Source organism: Beta vulgaris, chromosome 2, assembly GCF_026745355.1.
Source record: "Beta vulgaris subsp. vulgaris cultivar EL10 chromosome 2, EL10.2, whole genome shotgun sequence".
In the NCBI taxonomy this organism is placed as follows: domain Eukaryota; kingdom Viridiplantae; phylum Streptophyta; class Magnoliopsida; order Caryophyllales; family Amaranthaceae; genus Beta; species Beta vulgaris.
Window position 1 is genome coordinate 13,772,072 of NC_079203.1, and position 17,855 is coordinate 13,789,926.

At 36.0% G+C, this 17,855-nt stretch overlaps 1 protein-coding gene across 3 annotated transcripts; it reads left to right on the top strand.

Moving 5' to 3' along the window:
- Positions 1-3,380: 3,380 nt before the first annotated feature.
- On the top strand, positions 3,381-10,469 carry LOC104887293 (uncharacterized). 3 transcript variants are annotated; one of them, XR_008967946.1, is made up of 6 exons: positions 3,381-4,003; positions 5,277-5,415; positions 6,086-6,147; positions 9,131-9,269; positions 9,494-9,663; positions 10,030-10,168. XR_008967946.1 is itself a non-coding variant. In XM_010671905.4 (5 exons), exons 1-5 carry the CDS (start codon positions 3,435-3,437, stop codon positions 10,165-10,167), a joined length of 1,047 nt encoding a protein of 348 aa, XP_010670207.2. In that variant the 5' UTR covers positions 3,381-3,434; the 3' UTR covers positions 10,168-10,469. The 3 variants fall into 3 exon arrangements, 1 of the variants encoding a protein (XP_010670207.2); XR_008967947.1 differs by having other exon boundaries at positions 9,494-9,669; positions 10,030-10,156; XM_010671905.4 differs by lacking the exon at positions 9,494-9,663 and having other exon boundaries at positions 10,030-10,469.
- Positions 10,470-17,855: the final 7,386 nt, after the last annotated feature.

A 17,855-nucleotide genomic window follows, 5' to 3' on the forward strand; every position in this document is an offset into this window, starting at 1 on the left:
CATAATCGCCATAAAAGCATTGGCATTAATGTGTCTCTCCGTCCAGATTTTTCCGACGAGCTCTAATGCTACATGGGCCTCCTCCTCATCCTCCCCATCATCCACCCAAACCACCGCTTCCTCCACTGCCTCCTTCGAAGCAGATTTTTGTTTATTTCGCAACTCTTCTTCCGGTGCCCTAGTTCCCATGTCTAGGTTTGTGTGAATCTTTTTCGTCAAGTCTCCAGTCGCCCAATTTTCATTCATTGTCACTGATATGGTAACAACAATTTGCGTCAACTCGAGAAGACACCCCCTATTGAGGAACCACCAAGCACTTGCTCAGAACTACCCTCCCAAGGGAAAACCTAGAGGGAACATTGTTATTTAAGTAGTTGTAATTCTTGAACCAACTCAATAAGTTGAGTTGCTCGATGGTAATTGGATTTCATTACTAAAATACTTTGTAGCGTGTGGAATAAGATAAATAGACCCACCTGGCCCAATAACCAAAATCTTCATGGATGGTTAGAGGTCAACCTTGCTCTAAGTGAAATCCGTCATGGTAAAATCCCATGGAATGTCTTGTTCTCATTTACGATTTGGGAAATTTGGAAAAGAAGAAATAAATGGATTTTTAAAAAACAAAATGAAAATGAGGATATTTTTATAAAAGACTTGACTTGGTTTGCCCAAGAGTGGTTCTTTGCTCAACCCAACCCGCCAACTACCAAAAACCAAGAACCAATATCTCAAAGATGGCTTCCCCCTCCCTCTGGTCTGAAAAAAATCAATGTAGATGCATCGTATTTGCCGTTGAACTTTGCTACAGGTATAGGAGGTTTATGCAAAAATCACTCGGGAAGATGGAATAAAGGATTCACCGCAAAAACCTAATGCAGAAACTCGAAAGAAGCCAAAGTCCAAGCTATCCTCCACGGCCTTCAATGGGAGCGAGAAGAAGATTGGAAAAACTTCACCATAACGTCTGACTGCAAGCAAGCAGTGGACGAGATCAACTAGGCCTGTCAATCAGGTCGGGTTGGGTCGGGTTCGTGTTCGGGTCAAGTGAAAACGGGTTGAAACCCCCCCAACCTGAACCTGATCTGTTTTAATTTTCGGGTCAATATCTTCAACCCTAACCTGATCTGAAAATTATCGGGTCAACCTGACCTGATCTGTTTGACCTGAATTTTTTTAAACGGGTTGTAAATGGGTCAACCTGAACCTGTTTAACCCGGTTTTTTCAGGTTGACCCGACCCATATAACCTGATTTTTTTTTAAAAAACAATTGCATAGTTCATAATTGGCACTTGGCATTTGGGCCTTGAAATTTCATCAAAGTATTAGGCTATTAGCTAACCAAGTTTATACTTAGGCAATATCAAGTACTTCTACCAAGTTCTAGCTAACCAAAATTCATACTTGGCAATATTACAAACCAATTTAGCAAAGTTTTATAACATAAAACAACATTAATGTATCCTTAATGTTTTTACTTATACAACCACAAGTCCACAACTCAAACAAACATTGTTGAGGTTTCACAGCATTTGTAGGAGTCGAGTCAATCTTTCCTCTGCCTCTGATGAGAAAATAGGAAAAAAAACAGAACATTAATACTAATTGGTAGGAAAAATAGCATAAAAAAATTAAACAGAAAATAAATAACATTAAACTGGAAAAAGATAGAAAAATTAAACAGAAATAAATAACAGAACATTAAACAAAAAATTAAACAGAAAAAAAGCATAAGAAAATTAAAAAGAAAAGATAACAGAACATTAAACAGAGAATTAAACAAAAAAAAAACAGAAAATTAAACAAAAAAAAGAACATTAATACTAATTGGTATGAAAAATAGAAAATAATATAGAAAAATAACATGAAACAGAAAAATAGCATAAAAAACTTAAACAGAAAATAAATGACATGCAGAACATTAAATAGGAAAAAAATAGATTATTAAACAAAAAAATAGAAAATTAAACAAAAAAAACAGAATACTAAACAGAAATTAACATAGAAAAATAATGACAAAATACGAAAAAAAACAAAAGAATATGAAAATCACATAAATAACAGAAAATAAATGACAAAATACGAAAAAAAGGGTCAAAATACGAAAATCACATAAATAACAGAAAATAGCAAAAAAAAAACGAAAGAAAATAAATGAAAATAAGAAAATAAAGGACAAAATAATAAAAAAAATTGACAAAAGAAGAATACCTTGAAGAAGAGCAACGTAATTGCGACTTTTCAAGACGAAATTGAGAGACTTATTGCGACTTTGCGAGACGAAGAACATCAAATGTTGAAGAAGAGCATCGAAGAACACTGAGAGAGAGAGTAAAAGACCGAGAAATTTCACTATGAGAAAGAGAGGCGTTAGAAATTAGGGTTAGGAGAGAGGGAGAGAGGGAGAGAGAGAGAGAGACTGAGAGAGAGAGTGAGAGTTGAGAAAGAAAGTGGCTGGGAAAATATTTTAGGGTTAGGAGTTAGGAGACTAGGGAAATTTTTTGGGCTGGGAAATCTTTTGGGCTGCGCAAGTGGCAAACATCAATATTCTTTTTTTTAGTTCAATTCGGGTCAGGTGGGTCATTGTCAGGTCAGAAAATTCGACCTGAACCTGACCCATTTAACTTTCAGGTCGGGTTCAGGTCGACCCATTTAACTAAACAGGTTGAAAACCTCAACCCAAACCCGCTATTTTCAGGTCGGGTTCGGGTCGGGTTATCGGGTTGGGTCAGCTTTTGCCAGGCCTAAGATCAACGCGAAAGAGGAAATTAAAGACATTCTAACTCATATTAGAAAATGTTGCAGGATATTCCTAGAGCAGGATGGAGGAACTCTAGTGCATGAAAAGAGAGAAGCAAATGGGCCAGCAGACGAAATGACAAGAGTAGCTAGATCAGATTCTCGTAGACCTTTTGGCATTGAATGTATTTCCACCCCCCACCCGGCTTGTATTAAACTTATTAGTATCGACAGTTGTGCGGAACCGATCTCAGATGGCGATGCTAGCGGTATTGTAAACTTAAACAGGGCTTTGACCTGAACTTTTAATCTATTCTTCGTCGTTAAAGCCAAAAAAAAAAAGACTAAAATTCTTCTTCGTGAGAATACTCAAATACCCTTTTGGTAAAATTACCAAAAATACCCTTTTGCTCTTAAATACTAAAATTAAATAGCTTTAATAATTCAAAAATGATTAGACTATTTAATTAAATAACTTAAAAATTCTCGGGAAGATGAGAAAGTTCACCACTTGAGCCAATCTCAATTTCTCCAATGGCTCTCTCACTTGGTCATACATAACATATGATATGATATGGATACGAATACGGATACGGATACGGATACGGTGACATACCTCTTTACAGGAGTGCCCGTCTATGCTTTCGCGCCAGAATTATTCTCGTTTTGCTATCTCACCTCTCTGTCCTGCAGAATGAACCTCTACCTAACCCTAGCTCGAACTTCACTCTTATCTTCTCATTTTTTCCTTCTTCATCTACCTAAACTTTCTACTTTCCCTCTAATTTCCAATCTAGGATTCCACCAAAATTCTCGAAGAATTCGATGCATTCCAGAACTCTCAATTCCAGAATCTGCTGCAATTTCCGAACCATTAAACTTCGAATTTCCAGAAGAATCGGAAAAAGACACAGTAGAGGAATTACTTTCTCCGAAAAACAAGGATAAAGTTCCAAACCTAATGAAAATGGAGAGAAAATCAGTTTGTATGCCGGATAATCATGGCCGTTGGTTTCCTTACCTTGATAAATTTAGCGCTAATGGTGTTTACTTGAACAGTGGTGAAATATTGGAGGCTGTTAATCCTCTTATATTGGATGTGAGGAAAGTAAAATTCAGAAATGTGGTGAAGCATCGGAGTTATGGAGTTTGTCTTGTGGTTGAAGGATTGAGCGATTTCGGAAACGTTTCGGCTGCGTTGCGCTCGGCGGATGCGCTTGGCTTCCAATCTGTTCATGTTGTTTCTTGCGATAGCTCTAAAAGGTGGTGGAAACAGCACTTTTGAGGTGAAAGAGTCCTCTTTCTTTTGCCTCTTTTTTTTTTTGAAGTACATTTGCTTTGATTATTAGGTTCTGTTCTTTTTAGTTTGAACCTGTTTTTGATGACTAACTTGATCAAGCTGTATAATATGTTTATAATGTTGAGAATTAATTGCTTTTCTCTTAAGAAAATCTAGGAGTTAAGCTCCGATTAATAGTGTAGATTGATATAGACCAGACTTGCTTACAAGAGTATAAGAGATTAAGAGTAATTTGCCTCCATTAGCGGACATCAACGCGTCGAACTGTCGAGATAGGGTTGCTGCCCGAGTGCCCGTTGGAGCCTTTTTGAATAAGCTCAGAAAACAGATAAACTGTCTTTTGCCACCTCCTTTGTAGGGAAAAATTATCAGGTTGTTCTAGCCCACAATACTCATGAGAGAATAGTGAGAGTTAACTGTACTGGGCACACATTGAATTAGTTTAGGTGTTGTGATTGTTGTGTAATCTTTGCGTAACAAGTAGTGAGTTTTTTAGTTGAAGAGAGCATCTCAAGGATAATATATTGCATGTTCCGTCCAACAGTATCATATCCATATTGTATTATAGGTTTGTGAAGGTGTTGTGTTTTTAAGTATTTTGGGGCTTACTGTACTTAACATATGATGCTATGATTATTTCTTGGTTAATAGAAGCTTTGCTGATTTGACAATGCTTCATATCCCTCCACAGAGGGGTTAGGGGCGACCAATCGTATACTAAACTAAGAGGCTTTTCGTAGTTGGTAGTTGATTTGAATTGCTACGTTGTAGTAAGAAAGAAGCGCAATTGCGCAAATAGTTAACAAGCCATTTTGATTTTATCTATATTATCCAAACCCGAAGCACAAGATGTTCCAATTTTGGCTGTCTCTAAAATTTGATGTATGGTGATGGTACGGAGTTACTTGTTACAAACTAATCCTTGGATAGAATTGATCATTGATCCAACTGCCTCTTAATTTTTTTCTTGTCATTGTTATTAGATAGAATGGAATCGTCTTAATTTAAATAACATCAACAAAAAGGAATGCAAGTATATTCGTTAGTTCTGTGGTTGTGCTGTCAATTGAATGATACGTGCTGATGTGCTTCCCTAGCATTACTTTAATCTGAAATAAACATGGCAGTGCTATATATCAAGTCCCTTTATTCGTTCGTGACTTTTTTTTTGCCTTTTAATTAAGTCTTGCTTTCTGTTCTCAAATTGTCTTTAATTGGTTTACCTTATGTGCTCAGGTATAGAGATAATCGGCATGTCAGCATGGGTTCAGAAAAGTGGCTGGATATTGAGGTCTGGAACTCCACTCGAGAATGCTTTGATGTTCTGAAATCACGTGGATACAGGATAGCTTCTACTCATCTTGGAAAAAATACAGTAATAGTCGACCTTTTTGAAGATCTTATTCATCATTTAATTTCCAGAACTCTTCCCTTGTGCCTCTATGTTACTAGCCTTTATATGCACGCGATGCGTGCGTTAATTTTAAAATTGTTATTCTATTAGATACTCCATTCGTACTTGATTTATGATTAAACTTAAATGTGAAAAATTCAACAGTTAGATGAATTTAGATATATTAATTCGCTAATGTAAAAAAATAAAAAAAGGTTGTGAGTGATTGTTAACATTAATTTTTTGTAAATGAATATTGAACAGAAAGAACAAAAATAATGAGTTGGTTTAACAGAATTAAAGAGTATCAAAGGTAGTGAATGTTCAGACTTTTCATGCGCACGTTATCTATGCCATCTTTTTTATAAGGTATAAATATTTGTCCATTTAATTTTTGATTGAAGTATTTGATGCATATACCATTTTAAACTTGTTTTAAATGGCAAGTTGGAATGAGAATTTTTAAATGATTTGCTTTTGTAATTTTTTTAATTCCATTAATTAGATCATTAAGGATATTTTAGTCACTTCAAAAAAGGACACCACACCTCCTCCCTTGGCTTATATAATAGAGATTGTTGTCATGCTGTGCATAGTGTGGATACTCTTTAATTTATTTTTGCTCTAATGTAACTTTTTGTATTACATTCAGGTTTCTGTATATGATATGGATTGGTCATGCCCAACTGCCGTTGTTGTCGGGAACGAGAACAAGTAATTCTTCTTTGTATGCAAAATCTTCATGATAGGGATCATGTTTGTTATATTTTTTCTGCTTCATAAATCTCCTGAATGTACCTAAGTATGGTGTATTAACATGATACTTGTTCTCTTACCTGATATCTGATGTCAGTGATTGCTTTTTTGTCTAATTTCCACTGAGTAAAATTGGGTATCTGTAATGAGTGCATTCAGATTTGTGTGTTGTCGGAGGTACTTATCCTTCAGAACTGTCGGGGTACAAATGACATGAGTTCCCATTTACATTTATCTTGCTATAAATATGCATTCTATTACCTGCAATGTTTGTCATTCAGGGATCTTAGTCTCTGTATATTATGTTGCACTAATTATCTTCCATGATATAGCATAAATATTATAATTATCAAGTGATGGTTAAATGTTTAGTGCTTAGCAAAGGTCAAAAGCCTTTTCTGATGACCATATGTTTGTCATGGTAGTTGCCTATTGCGTGACATGACCTGATTACGAATTTCCCTGCAGCATATCGATTGCTTATAATTCTCCTCAGAAATGCAGAAAGCAATATCTACAAGAGGCTTAGAACATATGGAAAAGGATTGGAAACATCCTTTCCGTTTCCGAATGTTGTTTGCAATTTCAAATTTTCTCTCTTTAATTTACCTGAATGGGAACTCTCTTCGGTAAGAAATCCCGTTACTTGGGGGTAATCCAAAGTTAAGCCACCTACACCTGTGCCAGTGATATCATTGTGTTTATGAACTCAGAGTTCATCTCTCTCCTTCAAAAATCACAATCCTTTCTTCCTCTTGACTACTACTGTTGTCATATGCACTGTGCTTCTCCCTTCTCTACTCTTCACTACCCCATTTCTGTTTCCTATGGTGCAACAGATCATGGTTTTTTCAAATCTTGGATGTGGTCGCGATTGTTTTGCTGAACCAATTTGGCGGGCTATGCCTTGTTTGTTGTGGTCTTACACCTTTGACACGGTGAGCTAAAAAATCCTTACAATGGCGATTGCGATGCAGTGCAGCTGAGATTTGACTACCATGCCTCATATTAACAACAGTAACTTAATTGAAGGGGATGAAATCGAGTTCAGGTGGCATATTGGGAAGGTCGGGTGAGCAGGTTTGACTTCCCAAAAGATATTTAACCAGACTTTCACAAAGTAATGGTGTAGGCTTTATTTAATTCCTTTCGGCCCCTGTAATTGAATCCAATCCATTTTAGTAACCTTACTTGAACCGAAAATCTCAGAAATGCAGGCCTTCACAAAAGCAGTAAAGAGACCTTTTTTGTATCATCTATTCGGTTACACTAATAACTATTACACTGTGAAAAGAAATATGTATTGTACACATTCATCTCACTTGGTTTCTATTTTCTGTTCTCATTGGGGTTAGGCTTTCAAGCTCTTTCATTGTGAAAGACTGAAAGTTGTGTATTTCCAACTAGTATCCTCGACTATTTGGCAGTTACTTGATCTCCTTCCTACCCAGACACAAGGGTTGGAGCCATTCGATCAATGGTGATAAACTTGTGATAACTTATTAGAATCTATCATATGTTATTTGAACTACCTTTCGTTGTAAAATGAATGTAAAGCCCATCTTTCAACTATTGTGCTAAAGTTAATGGAACAAAACTGATGAAGTAGCAAATTGCCCCAAGGCTTTTATCAATCATGCAACTTACCCCTTAAGTTTATGGTGTAGTAAATGGGCGCCTACACTTGTACCAATTTTGCAATTAGACCACTCTATTTTCCACCCAAACTTTCACAAGAACGAAGATATGCAACATATTATATGTGAAATTTACATTTTGTTATCTGCATACATGTGGCCTCGCTACGTGGTTAAAGATCCTTCTTGTAGTTATTTTAAAGTCAAACATCATGATAGTCTAAGAATTCGGAGGAATCAAACGAGGGTCTCATTTTATCCTTACATGAGTATCAATTCATGCACACACCCAATTTTGATCAAAACAAGAGTAGTTTCTTTGTGGAAGTGTCCATAGTAATTAATTGTTGTTATATATTCATATCATTAACTACGTGTGTCATTAGTGGAATTGTGGAAACCAGGGAACTTGAACTGGGATATACCAATGGAGAGGAAGTTTTATGCAGTTGGAGGAGTAAATTTTTTTTCCCCCTTTCAATCTCACATTGAAGGCTGTAAAAGTTGTACTTAATTATGGATCTTTGTAAGAGATGTATAAACATATAACTGATTTAAATATACTTAGATAAAGAATTGTATCTCCCTCACCCCTAGAAACTGTATACTTCATTCTTTACTTGTGTCATCTGTCATCTTTGCAGCAAGATTTTAGTTGGAAAATTAGGTTGGGGATTAAGTGTGAAATTGGTACAAGTGTTGGGGCAAATTTGCTCCATTTTGATTTTAAAGGGGTAAGTTGCACAATTGACGAAAGTCCTCTGGCAGTTTACCACTTTGCCAAAAACTGAAACTTATCTCTTGACTTCTTGAGTATGCAATATATTTTAATTTTTTTGGTCATATTTCAAAAATTTTGAGATACTCTGAGGCTATGTTTGGGGCTTTTAGGGGCAGCCTGTCCATTTATGGCTCAGATTATCAATAGCTAGGTATTCCGAGACTGCTGGATACTTGCGTGTCTGATGGATCTGTACTTGAAAATTCAGTTTTATTCGTGGCTACAGCAGATTTTTTTTAAGCTCATCGATTTGAAGTGTAGCTCGTGTCAACAATACTTTATCAAGTGAATGGGGGATATATTTCCAGGTTTCAGCTTAATGTTTAAGCAATAAAATGCTGCCCCTTATGTTTGTATGATGGTTTGAGTGTAATTCCTTGATGAGATGGGAAGACGTAAGAAGCAGCAAGAGATCATGCATCTGATGTTAGCAAATTACCATCAGCTTTTCAATTAGGAATTTGTAAATGGCTTGGGGACTATTATGAAAATAAGTATGCTGATATTATGTGCATTTTTGCAGGGGCATTAGTGAAGAAGCTCTAGAATTGTCGGACCTGCACTGCAGTATTCCTATGAATGGCATGGTTGATTCTTTTAATGTTTCAGTTGCTGCTGGGATACTGATGCATCATGCTGTTTGTGACAGAACATCACGTCTGGTGAGATGGCAATGCTTCAAATTTTAGATAGATGAGCTTATTAGGGTGTCCAACTTGAAACATGAAGCCTGTAATCACCTCTGCTTTTTGGTAACTGCTACTATGACAGTGCGCCTGATCCAATAGAATGGCATGGTCATTCATCCAGTTAATCTTGCTTTGTTTCTTACATTCAGACACATTACTTGAGAGATATAAGGCAAACTAATATTATTTGTTTGAAGGCAAGATGAAATTCCTTGCACAAGTTGGGGGAAATTAGGGAATCCCACTGTGGAAGGAGCAAGAATCAAATCCTTGTCACAAGGGTGGAAGGAGGGCCTCCAACCAACTAGGCCAACCATGATTCTTTAAAGCAAAACTAATATGCTGATGAGTCTTGATACTTTTTACAGTTAATGTATAGTCTTATTAAATTTTTTTCTTACTCCTTGTGAGCTTTGCGTAAATATTCAAAGAAGGTGCTCAATCTTGTAATCTTTTGTTGTGTTTGCATGGTGTCATCAATCATGTGATCGTGCCAAACACAAAAAAAGGACAAGAAGATTATCCTAGAGGATTTCCTTGTCAAATGGAGTCGTTAACTAGTTTACTTTTTCAAAAGCGTAGTTTGTAAATATGTTATAAGCTATCGAATATTGTCCTGACTTTTGTGTGTTGACAGTTCCTCGTCCTTCTTGACTATAGCAACTGCCCTGATCTTCTGCATGTAATTAGTTCTTTTGTTTTTAGTTTTTCTAACATGATATCCCTTTTGCAGGGTTCTCATGGTGATCTAACATCAGATGAAAGTCAAATACTACTAGCAGAATTTTTTCTGCGGCACAGCAAAAGTGCGATCAGCACTGCCTGCGAGTATGCCATCAGGAAGTCATCCAGCACCATGTCGAAGCTTTGATGCATTACCCTCTATAATAGACCTTACTTCATCCGTTTATACATGATGTGAAATTTGCAGCAGGCCTTCACAGTCTTGCTTTCCCTTCTGAGTTTTGGCATCAATTGCCTTCTGCAGAATTTACAAGAGTACGGGAAATCTGTGCTGCCAAGAGTTACTTTACAACTAGATAATATGAAAGCATGTCTTATGTTTTAACCTGTCTTATTTATTTATTTCTTATCTTGTAACTCAGGAGTCGTCACACGACTCAGCTCCGGTTTTGTTTTTCGGCCTCATGATTGTTCAGTTTTTCTTGAGTACTTCATCCGCCACTCATAGAAGGAACATAAGTTTGTGTTCTAAAGTTAAAAAAGATGATTGATATGTGCTCGCTGATAATATAGAATTTTTTTTTAAAAAAATAAGCGTGTTTTTGAAGATAAAACTGTTAAATGGAGTACTATTATCATATTACAAAAGAATTTAGATTAGGCAACATTATTGTTAAGACTCATAAAAAACCGCACAAAGAAATCAATAAGCACTTAGTCTAGCAAAGGCCCTTCATTAGGAATAGGAGTTGTAGATGCATGGATCATGGAGCATCTAAAATAAAGTTGGTAGCAAAACTTGTTAAGAGAACAAAGGACTTGAACTTTCACATTTTTAATCTTCAACGACTTAAACAACCCGGCAACCAACGTATGAAACTGCACTTTGGAATGGTGGAGCATAATTGTTGCAAGTAAGTTTCCTCCAAGCAACTTGAACATAATGGATTTGGTTATAAGCTCCTCTGGTAGAGAAAGTACTGCTTAGCATACCACAGTCTTGAGTACCATTTCCAGCACACCTTGTTTTCACATAATAGGAGTGAATTCATATGATCCACGTCCTATCCTTTTCCATCACAAAGTACCATAGGCCATAGCATCTTGCAATTAACAGCTTGATTCCACCTCAACATAAAAGTTGTGTACCATGCATGTTCCCACGCACATGCATTCTTACTTCTTAGGGAGACACATAGTTTCGAAGCAACTAATGCTATTTTTTCCTAGACAAACCACAACTTATTAAAGGACCCACTAGCTGCAAATTACCTTTAGCAGCTTCAGAGGGACCCACTAGTACGTTTGAAAGTTACTTGGAACAAATTTGATAAGCTCAATCCTACCTCCATATGTTAGAAACTCTACAGTTCAAAAATCAGTATTTTTGATAAACCTTCCAACAAAGGTTGACATTGAAGAACTGTGAGATATATTTGAAGGGCAAAGAACCCTTATTGAACTAAATATCAGCACTAATATTATCTTGCACCTCTAATTCTACACCATCAAAATAGACAACAATTCTGCTTAAGTTACCTTATAAGGCATGATGCCCTAGAAAATTGTTGAAAAGTTGAATATATTTCCTTAACAGACGTTATCTGCAAAACACATACGAGTAAGATTGAACATTTAATTTTGCATTTCAGATGATAATGGAACTTTTGGTTGTTTTTAGTTTGGCATAGATATATAGTGAGATACTCCATACATAGAACAAACAAGTAAGGAGATATGATTTCCTTACATCATACCTTTTTTTAGCCTTAAGATACTCAGACCTATCACATTTAATATTGAAGATATGAAAAACCGTAGTGATGCAAGTCATAATCCAATCAACAAAAGTGCAAGAAAAATCTAAAGACTTAAACAGATACTTAAAGAAAAGCCACTAAACTGAATCATATGCATTGTCATTTTTGGAGATTGGTTAACCATGCATGATTTTAACCTTTTACAAGCTCATGGCTAAGAATAATGATGCCAAAAATGATTCTTCCCTCAACCAAGGTATATTGGCTCTAATTCTCATTCATGCATCTGTGAATTTTTTTTAATACTTCATAGTTTTTTTTTTTTTTTTTTTTTTTTTGGGTATTGCTCATTTGTAAATTGTAATATTCTAGTTAAGTAAGAAAATTTCCAACATTTTGGTCAAGTTCTTCAAAGTCAGACATCACATGAATTATGGGGTGTAACACATCATTCTCAGATGAGTTCATGAAGATCGTGAACATAGCATCAAGACTCAACTTCAGATAATCACAACTTTATAAGCACCTCTAACAATCATAGAAGAATTAGATTAGACTAGTCCTACATGCATGTAATGCGTGCGATAATGTGTGACAACAAATGAAATAGAAAATAAATTAATTGGGTAGAAAAATTGTTTTTACATTTTGTTTTCTCAAAAAACTAATGTTCAGTTTAAATATCCTACTTTCCCCCTCTTTTCATTCAAATAAAATAGTTAGTTATCCTCTATTTTTTTTCCCTTTTATTCATTTTTTCTATTTTTTGGTGTCCCCATGTGTTGCCTTATATAATAGAGATTATTGCATATCATCGACTTGGCAGAGCCACGTCACGTGGTAATAAGAGTAGCACGTGCTACCTTTCTTTATAAAACCTAAACATTCCTGATTCCCCTGCGCGTTTCATTTCACATTTTACTTTCTCAAACTCAACTCAGTCACTCTTAGGCTCCGTTTGGTTGGATGTAAAACATTTTCAATGTAAAATGATTTTCATGGAAAACAATTTACAATGGAAAACAAAATTATAAAATTAGTTTTCCATTGTTTGGTTGCATGTAAAAAAATGATGGAAAACAAGGAAAATGAAAGAGGTAGTAAAAGGAATGTAGAAAGAGGAGTGGTGGAAAATGTTTTCCTCCCAATTTTGGGGGAAAATGTTTTCAATGGGGTGGAAAATGGTTTTCCATCCCAAGTTTTACATTTTAATATTTTACACCAAACCAAACAATGTAAAATAGGAAAATAGTTTTCAAGGAAAACGTTTTACACTCTACCAAACGGACCCTTAGTCATCAGTGCGGTACTGCGGACCTTCGGTGAGTAACAAAAACCCTTAATTGTTAATTCCTTCCTTTTTTTTTTTGATCCGTATGAGCCACAAAGGCAGTAATTGTTAATTCCTTCCTAATATGAGAAAATCGAAGGCTTTGGTTCAGTTTTGAATTTTAATAGTTTTGAGAAAATCCAACTTAAAATTTTCAGTTTTGAGAAAATCTAACTTGGGTGGATGAGTTTTTTGATTGGTGGGTACTGGGTACCGTGGGTTTTTGTTTAACCCAGTAAAATTAAAATGGAAAATTTGATTGGTGGGTCAGTGGTGACAGTGGATACCGTTGCTGTAATTGTATGAAATTTTGATTGTTACTTTGTTAGTCTGAATTTTGATTGATTGTTGCGAAATGTAAATTTTGATTGTTAATTGAGCTGAAAGTTTTAGATTGTTAGTTGTGAATTTGAAGAATGGAATGGAATGATTGATTGTTGTGGAAATTTGGGAATGATATGTCGTTGAATATGTGGAAATTGAGAATAACATGTAATTGAATTTATTAGTGAATCGTTGTTAGTGAATGAGTTATTAGTTTATTATTGTAATTTGTAATTTTTAATTGTGGGAATGGATTATTAGTAAATGAGAATTCTATATTTCATAATCATGAAGAGAAAACTAAGTGAGGGATATCTCAAGCTTTTTTTTCCAAAAGAACACCTAATGAAATCAAGTCTACCTCTTCCTCCAACTCAACTAAGGCTATGTTTAGTTCACCTGAACTTATCTGATCTAATCTGAACTTATTTTTTCTGATCTGATCTGAATATATTTTTTCTGATCTGATCTGATTTATAAGATCTTATTTTTTATAAAATATATTATTACTATTATATTATTACTTTGTAAATCATTATTATGCAATACATTATAAGATCTTCTTTATAATATTACTATTATTATCATTTATTTCTATTACAACTTTTACACAACTTTTATTATTAAATAATAATTATTATTATCATTATTATAAGAACAACAATAATAATTATAATCATAATAATAATTATTATTACTAAAAATAATTATATAACTCAAGTCATTAATTTATAAGAGCACTTATACAATGTTTCACACTTTCCCTTTCAAAAAATGTTTCACACTTGAGAAGTCGGCAAACTCAACTCTTTTTTTCCATATACAATAAAATAAGATATACAAACAACTATGACTTGAGCAAAAAAGAAATAAATATCGTGCAACTTCAAATAGCTAGAGAGATTTGGAATTCGGTAGGAAGAGGTATACCGAATCTAAATTTATAATTTGTATCTCACACTTAGCTTATTTTGAAATGTAATCCGAACTTAGTAGTTTCGTTGTCATGAATTTGAGATATCATATTTTATATATTTCTTATTTTTGCGTCAATATTATGTCCTTAACACGTGGCTTTTAACTTTATATTATTTAATAACAACAAAATAACTTAATAATCTCTCCGTTTCCTAAAGATCTTCCCACTTACTGTTCCTACAGATATCAAGGAAAATCAAGTTGTGTGGGGCATGGTGTGAGTAAAGTAGGAGAGAGAAAGGGGTTAAGATAAATAAACAAATAAAAAGGGGTTAAAGTAAGAGAGAGAAAGGGAGTAAAATTGAATTAATAATGTAATGGTGGACCATATGATAGTGACATGAGAGGGTAAATAGGGATATTTGTTTTGCCAAATAAGGAATAAAGCAAAAGAGGGAAGATCTTTTGGAAACACCCTTAAACGGAAAGAGGGAAGATCTTTAGGAAAGGGAGGGAGTATAATGATAACAATGACATTTATAATGGTAACAACAAGATTAATAATACTTACCAATATTAATAAGTACAACAACAACAACAATAATTCTTTTGAATAAATGTACTAGTAAATAATAATACTCCCTTTGTATTTTTTTTTTATCTTTCTCACTTAGAATCTTGACAATATTCGCAATTAGATAGAATCTTTTAGATTATTCTCAATATATAAGAGAAAATATAGTCATGTGGGGTCTTGTTTGATTCGTCTCAATGAGTACTTTATTAATATTCAATTATTATAATTTTTACTAATATGTAATGAAAGATATTTAATAATAATAATGAGTTTTTAAATATAAGCATGATCTGAACAGATCTGGTCTGATCTGATCTGGTCTGATCTGATCTGATCTGAACTTATTTTTTCTGATCTGATCTGAACTTATTTTTTCTGATCTGATCTGATCTGATTAGATCTGAAATAAGCAAAAATAAGGTGAACTGAACATAGCCTAAGCCAACAAGATTCATCTCCACCAAGTACTAACCGTCCATCTCAAAATGAAGACTTAGAATTTGGAGCTAGTTCAAAAACTAGGTCGTAAGGCCCAACTCCTTTGAAAAGGTTAACCGGAATAGAAATTAAGAATCTTTCTCAAGATCCAGGGACAAGAGAAATATGAGTGATTTCCCTAAATATATTAGAGATTATATTAGGAGATTCTAGTGAAGTAAAACTATGCTACCCTCCTCTGGATGCCTGAATCCGCAGTAAATATTACTAGTTCAAGTTGGGAAGTTATGATGCAACATTTATACTTCCTCCGTTTCATTTTGAATGCAACAAATGGGTATTATTATTTGAGAGATATAAAATATTCATTTGTTAAATTTAAAACGAAACGGATAAAGTATATATTCGAACCGAGCCCAAGATTAGTTAGCTAACTACGTGTGGGTTTATCTCTAAAATTGGTTTTTCTTGAGGCGAATCTTTTTTTTTTTTTTTGAAAGGAGAAGAAGATTAGGTTAAATAAGGTCTAGTTCCGCCAAAGTAGAGATACTTTGAGGGAAAGACTCAAACCATACAAACTCTGAGTTTCTTGCACACTCCCAACGAGCTAACAGATGGGCTACACAATTACCCGCTCGTTTAACATGCGAAAAAGAACAAGAATCAAAATCCAAACACAAACGATGAATATCACTAAATATATGAAAAAGAGGAGACCCACGCTCACTCTTATTCCTCACAGCAGACACCACAAGAAGGGAATCCCCCTCAAAAATAACATTGCCATAGCCAAACCTGGTAGCCAATTCAACTGCATAAAGCAATGCCATAGCCTCGGCAGTCACCACATCCCAGCTCACCGCCATCCGTCGAACACTCATCACACATACTTCGCCCGCAGCATTCCGAAACACCACCCCCAGCCCAGTCTCGCCATTAGGAGAGATGTGCGCATCGAAATTCGCCTTTAACACCAGTGGAGGAGGAGCGCACCAGGACGAAGCCGACGCATATAATCCACCACAAGGCTGAAACACATGCTGCGCATACCCACCATACTCCACCATTTTCACGAAATTCACAGCCACCGAGGGAGCCATTAGTGTCTCTTGGTCGAACACAAGTTTATTGCGGCAAAACCATACAGCCCACATTAGTGCACAAAGTGTGTGCACCTCCTCTCTCGTACAATTGCGAGATAACCAAGAGAAGGCCCCTTCAAAAGAGTCCATAGGGAGAGCAACAATAAGGGACCGAAAAGGACTTACCTGCCATACTTCTTGGGCCATGGTGCAAGCAAACAACGCATGACAAATCGACTCACTTGGAGCCCCACACACAGGACACGATGCCTCCCCACAAATATGTCTCCAATGTAGTCTCTCCCTTACCCCCAAACTGCCTTTGCATGCGCGCCATAGGAAGTGCTGAAGCTTCGGGGAACCCTGCACCTTCCATACCTTATTCCATAGCTGCCCCTCCCCTTCACCATGTTGCAGTTGCCAGGTACGCATATTGCCCACCTTGCCTAACCAGTAACACGACTTCACCGAGAAAAGGCCATTGCGAGAGGGCCACCAAATGCTGCGGTCATTAGGCCAAAAGCGGGACAGCGGAATATTGAGGACTAACGGCCACTCATTCTCATGAAATGTATGGTGTACAAGGTCAATATTCCATCCCCTAGTGTGATAGTCAAGGAGGGCACTCACCATCATCTCCCTATCACTATCCGCTCGCGGTGTCGGTACGAAATGGGAGCCCTCTCCAATAATCCACGCATCCTCCCACACCCTAATGCTTTCGCCATTACCCACCCTCCACTTCAATCCTTCTAACAACAAAGCCTTCGACCCCCAAATACTTCGCCATGTGAAGCTTGGATTATACCCCCTTCTTGCGTCTAGGAACTCCACCCCTTTATAATAGCGTGCTTTTAACACCTGGTGAAGAAACGAATGGTCATCTTAACACAATCTCCACGCTTGCTTAGCTAAGAGGGCCAAGTTAAAACAATGTAGGTCACGAAATCCAAGCCCTCCCATTGACTTAGGAAGGCATAAAGTATCCCAACAATGCCAATGTAACTTTCTCTCCACCCCATTTGACCCCCACCAAAAGCGGGCAAACATAGCATGAATCTCATCAATTAGACCACTTGGAAGACAAAAGACACTCATCATATATGTAGGAATCGCCTGAGCAATAGATTTCAGTAGCACCTCCTTCCCGGGTCGTGACAACAATTTCTCCTTCCATCCCTGCAACTTCTTCCAAATCCTCTCCTTAATGCACGCAAAAGTCACTTTTTTTGACCTACCAATAACATTAGGAAGGCCCAGATATTTCTCCTGACTAACCACTTACTGCACCCCTAATACACTCACAATGTCATTGCGGCGCTCCACATCCACACATTTACTAAAAACAACTTCCATTTTGCTTAGATTGACTCTGTCCCGATGCTCTCTCGTATTTACTGATTATATCAGCCACCACAGAACATTCTTGCACAGAAGCTTTAGTAA